This window comes from Corvus brachyrhynchos, unplaced genomic scaffold, assembly GCF_000691975.1.
Source record: "Corvus brachyrhynchos isolate BGI_N302 unplaced genomic scaffold, ASM69197v1 scaffold149, whole genome shotgun sequence".
NCBI lineage: Eukaryota > Metazoa > Chordata > Aves > Passeriformes > Corvidae > Corvus > Corvus brachyrhynchos.
The window spans coordinates 604033-608918 of NW_008240021.1; the positions used below are offsets into that span (position 1 = coordinate 604033).

Here is a 4886-nt window from a genome sequence, read left to right on the forward strand (position 1 = left end):
CACCCCGCCCTGCCCTCGGCCACGGGAAAGCCATTCCCTGGCTCCTGGCCCTCCAGGCCTTGTCCCCAGTCCCTCTGCAGCTCTCCTGGAGCCCCTTTAGGCCCTGCAAGGGGCTCTGAGCTCTCCCTGGATCCTTCTCTTCCCCAGCTGAGCACCCCCAGCTCTGCCAGCCTGGCTCCAGAGCAGAGGGGCTCCAGCAGCTCCACACCTGCACCTTCATTACCTGTCTCTAATTACAGAGCTCATTAATTCAGCACCTTCTGGAGAAGAACAAGAGCTGAGAAGTTCCCGAGCCCTAAGTGAAGGCCACAGGCACAAGTGACTCTCAGAGGAGCCCCAGTGGCAGCACATTTACCTGATGATGAACCTACAGGCTTCCTGCGGGTTGCTGAAGGCTTTCCAGCGGGCCGTGGCGATCCCGTGCCGATCCAGGAAGGCTTTGCTGGAGCTGCTGTTGGAGGCCAGCTGGGCTGCCCTGGCAGAGGGCCCAAAGCACCGAACTCCTGCTGCCCTCAGGTCATCAACAATCCCTGATCACAGAAATAGCACGAACACCAAGGGGGCTCCTTGGGGACATCGAGCCATTGACAAAAGGAAATTCCCATCACACCTTTGTTAGGCTTTCCTTTGTCTCAGATAATTCATTCATCCTTAAAACGAGGTTCTGAATATCCACCGACCCTTCTCAGCCTGCAGTTTTAAGGCTCTTTAGTTACTAAGCACTCTCACAGTTACCCTCCCCTCCCCATTTTAAAGCAGAATTCGATTTTTTCTGTCAACCTAATTATATTATTTGATATTATTATATTATTATATTATGTTTATCACATTATAATATTTTCATCTCGTTTTTACACTTTTTTTTTTGGTCAACTTAGGTTTATTTAAGTCTTTGATTAACTTACCAGCTGCCAAAAGAGCTTCTGGGCCAACTAACACAAGCCCAATGTTATGATCTTTGCAGAACTGGGTAACAATAGTGTGATTGCTCACTAATACAGCTGAAAAGGAAAGATAATTAAATGATCACTGTAAAGCCTAAAAAGGAACAGGAGATGAGAATATCTTTTTTCCATCTCCCTAAAAGTGTGATTAAAATCATGAAAGAGCCCACAAAGGGCAAATTGAAACATCAATGTGATAATAACAGAGTCCAAAAGGAACAAGGAACAACTCCAATTTGCACTACTCTTTTTAATACACATCTCCTAACTGATTTATTTGCCACATGTAATCAAGATATATTATTAAAAGCTGTTTATCACAACAATAACAAGTTTGAAAAATAAAACTTGAAGTTTGGAAAGAAACTCAATTTCAACAGCTGAGTAGATTTATTCAAAGCATTGGATGATGTAGCTAAATTTAGCTGAGCAGCCTGGGCAGACACAGAGATGTTTCTATTCAGAATTAAGAACTTTGGGCCCTCTGTTCCCGGGTTAAATTTCACTGGAATTGGTCACTGAATTCAAGCACAAAAGTGGAAGAGATGAGGTTTAGAAATACGGTCTCATATGAGCCTCACTAGTTTAAGAAGCAAGGCTAAAAATAAATAGAGCAGGGAGTTTTAGGAGGCAGCTCTGAAATCCAGAAACAAAACACACAATAAAAAATAAATCTGCGCCTTCAGTCATTTGTGGCACCAGTAAAAGAAGAGCAACTGCTACCTCCCCAGTGGGTTTGTCTCAGTTGCTGCAGCACTGGTTGCTCGGCCCAGGATTTGAACCCGCCCTTTTTACCTGAATTGGAGATTTTTCCATTGTCAGCTGTCCCTGCATTTCCCGGGGCCACAAACACGTGTTTCACGTGTGGGGACTGGGCCAGCTTCCAGGCCAGGGCGTGTTCTCTGCCTCCGCTGCCGATCACCAGCACCCGCTCAGCCATGGGCCCCTGGGAAGCACAGGCAGCCCCTGGAGCACCACCGACTTCACAAACCCGGGCCAAAAGAAGCAACGACAGAGGAATTCCATCTCACTGCTACAGCTTTTAAGTAATATTAACCCAGTTTGTGTCAGAAAGGTGCTTGTAGGCTACGGGTCACGGTGGCTGTGCCAGCAGTGCCACTGGATGGACGCATCGGTCACATCTGGTTTAAATACTGACAACAAATCCACTGGGAATTGTCCCCACTTGTTCCAGCAGAGTCAAGATTTCATTTCTTAAGCACCCACAGACATGAAGTAATCTTGCCTTGAGTATGTCTCATCAGGTTCTTTGCACAACTACGCAGGACAGGACTAAAAGTGTCATACAAATGCTCTAGAAAAATATTTTTATATCTTCTATATGTTATGGATGTATTTATTTCTATACAAATATACAATTATATAAACGAATTAAATGAAATTATAATAAACAATAATCAAATATATACAACAGAACGAAGTCATACATATATTGTTATAAATAAAGTATGTAATTCGTGCTATTATGTATAAAACTGGAATGTAATCAGACCCTACAGAGACCGATATTTTGGTCGCATAATAAATGTCATTTCTTTATAAATTTTGATTGGGCAATTTGGTTTATCATATATATCATATATAATCATATGTATCATACGTATATAATATATGTCATATATAGCTCATCGATAACGAATAAATATATAATAAATATAAAAAAATGAAAATTTAATTATTTAACTCCTTTATATTTAATAAATATATTTGAGTCTGAATGCTGTGGTTGGTCTAGAAGCTTTTAAGAGTGCAGACATTCTCGGCAGTAAATGGCAAAGGCAGATTTCAGGACAGACTTTATACACTGACAATTGCTAGGAGGACACTTCAGCAGAGCAGCACATTCAGTAAAAAGACAACTGTTCATCTCACTGACACTGACATTTCAAGCAGTTCCTCAGCAATATTTCCCGGCAGATTTGTTTTGCTTTATTTCAGATATGTTATCATAGGTCATATCTGCAAACTTAATTTCTCCCTGTGTGCTGAATGTGGACAAATGTCAGGGAGAAATATCCACCCCGGAGCGTGACCTTTAAGGGAGGTGCTAATGGAGAAACCAGTCCTTACCCAGGAGAGAGATCATAAATTAAAGATACCACAGACACCAGCAAGTTCCGCTGCGCTCTCCTGAGGAATCACAACCTCTGGGTTTAATTCATTGCGCAGCTTCCAAAGGCAAACGGGAGCTAAATGGTGACACTGAGGGAGAACATTCCAGGCAAGATGTTCATAGAACTGTGATACATCAAGAATCACGCTTGGGGATCCTGAGACAGGATTCCACCACCTTAACCCACTACAAAATCCAATTTAACTCTGTCTATTTCATCATTCTTGAATTGCCCAAGTACGATGTCAGGAATTCTCACAGCCCAGCCCTGAGAACTGCAGAATTTTGGGAGTTATTTGATTTTCAATTTTAGCTGTTGTGCTCTAGGTGTACAAACACAGAGCATGTGCTTAATGCTCTACCAGGGACAGATTTCCTTGCAAAAGACTTTTCTTAGGCATCATGTTGGGTAACAATCCAGAGTGTCAGGCTTTATCCTTCCTTTTGTCACTGCCTGACAAATAATCGCTGGAAGTGGCTGTGAAGGTGAAGATAATGAGTCACAACTGCTCTGTCTCTAACAAAAGCACCGACGTTCCCTTCGAGGCTCCAATACGGTGCAACAGTCATCAATAAAAAGGAAAGTGGTTTTAAAAGCAATTCCACACACCACACCCCCCCCCCCCCGCCAATAATTTCACAATTCCATAAGTTTTCTAAAGCAGAATGAATTAAAGTTCTGAACTGGGAAGAAGAGTGAAAGTGGGCAGTGCCCCCAGTACTTTGGGAAAAATCCACTTTTCCATTCCACCTCCCAGTGAGGACACTAAGGATGTTTTTTGCAAAGCCAAGCAAAAGCGTGCTGGAAGAGAGGAAATTTGGTGAGTCAGTTGGTCCAGGAGGGAAGGCTGAAGAGAGGGACAGAGCATGCTGGAAGGATAGTTGGTCCTGGAGGAAACGCTGTGGAGAGGGACATCTCACTGGAATTATTTTCCCTTACCGTGTCAGACCCTGCTGTTTGCCTGCACAAAAGGCTAAGAAGTCCTCCAGAAGGATCTTCCTCCAGTTCCTGCTTCAGATCCAAATGATTTCTGATCTCCTAAAGCCAAGGATAAGGAAGTGAAAGAGGCAGCCAGACCTGCAGCTGCCCTGTCCCCCTTGATCCTCCACCCTCACCGGCGGATGACCAGCAGCATCCCCTCAGTGCCTCCCACCCTTCAAGTCCTCCCCACACCCTCAACACCGTGGATCCTCCTCCTCTGTCTCCGTCTTCCTTCGTTAACAGCACAAATAGCTCCTCCCAACAGACCGTCTGACCACGGAAATAGGATTCAACCCTAGGGAAAAAATACAACCCCGCTACAATGTGTCACAAAGCTGCGCTCCTCACTCAGATCCCATGCCAGAGCAACTTTATATCCCCTGCCAGGGGAAGGACCTCAGAGGTGGAGACAAAGCACAACTGGTACAGTGTCCAGCTCCACAGAAACACTCCAGCCAAACCTGCACACACAGACCTGTTATTTCTCACGGAACACAGCTTGAAATGTATAAATAAAGGTTATTTTACTATCCATCACACACTGGAATGTACGCCCCCCCCCCCCCTTCATTACAGCCCTTTTTACCTTTACAAATTCAATACAAGCAGTGCCAGAAGTACAACATACATAAGAACTGTTACTTTATTCTCCAGTGATTCCTACTCCATCATCTTGGACAGCCAAATCCATCCAGGATAGACTGAATTCCTCTGGGTAACATCTGGCAAGCTGCAACGTTCCCAGCCTTTGCTGCTCCCGGGGACAGGGACAGCAGCCAGGGAGCGGCTGGAGCTGGGCCAGGGCAGGCTCAGGCTGGAGAGCAGG

General features: G+C 44.5%; 1 protein-coding gene across 1 annotated transcript in view; it reads right to left on the reverse strand.

Moving 5' to 3' along the window:
* Window positions 1-4226, reverse strand: part of LOC103621832 (trifunctional purine biosynthetic protein adenosine-3-like) — a 23599-nt gene extending 19373 nt beyond the window's left edge. Inside the window, exons 1-4 of the mRNA XM_017743326.1 lie at window positions 4019-4226; window positions 1740-1890; window positions 906-1001; window positions 356-530 (exon numbers count right to left, since the gene is read on the reverse strand). Of these exons, the coding sequence (XP_017598815.1) occupies window positions 356-530; window positions 906-1001; window positions 1740-1884 (416 nt within the window). The 5' untranslated portion in view covers window positions 1885-1890; window positions 4019-4226. The remainder of the gene's footprint in view (window positions 1-355; window positions 531-905; window positions 1002-1739; window positions 1891-4018) is intronic.
* Window positions 4227-4886: the final 660 nt, after the last annotated feature.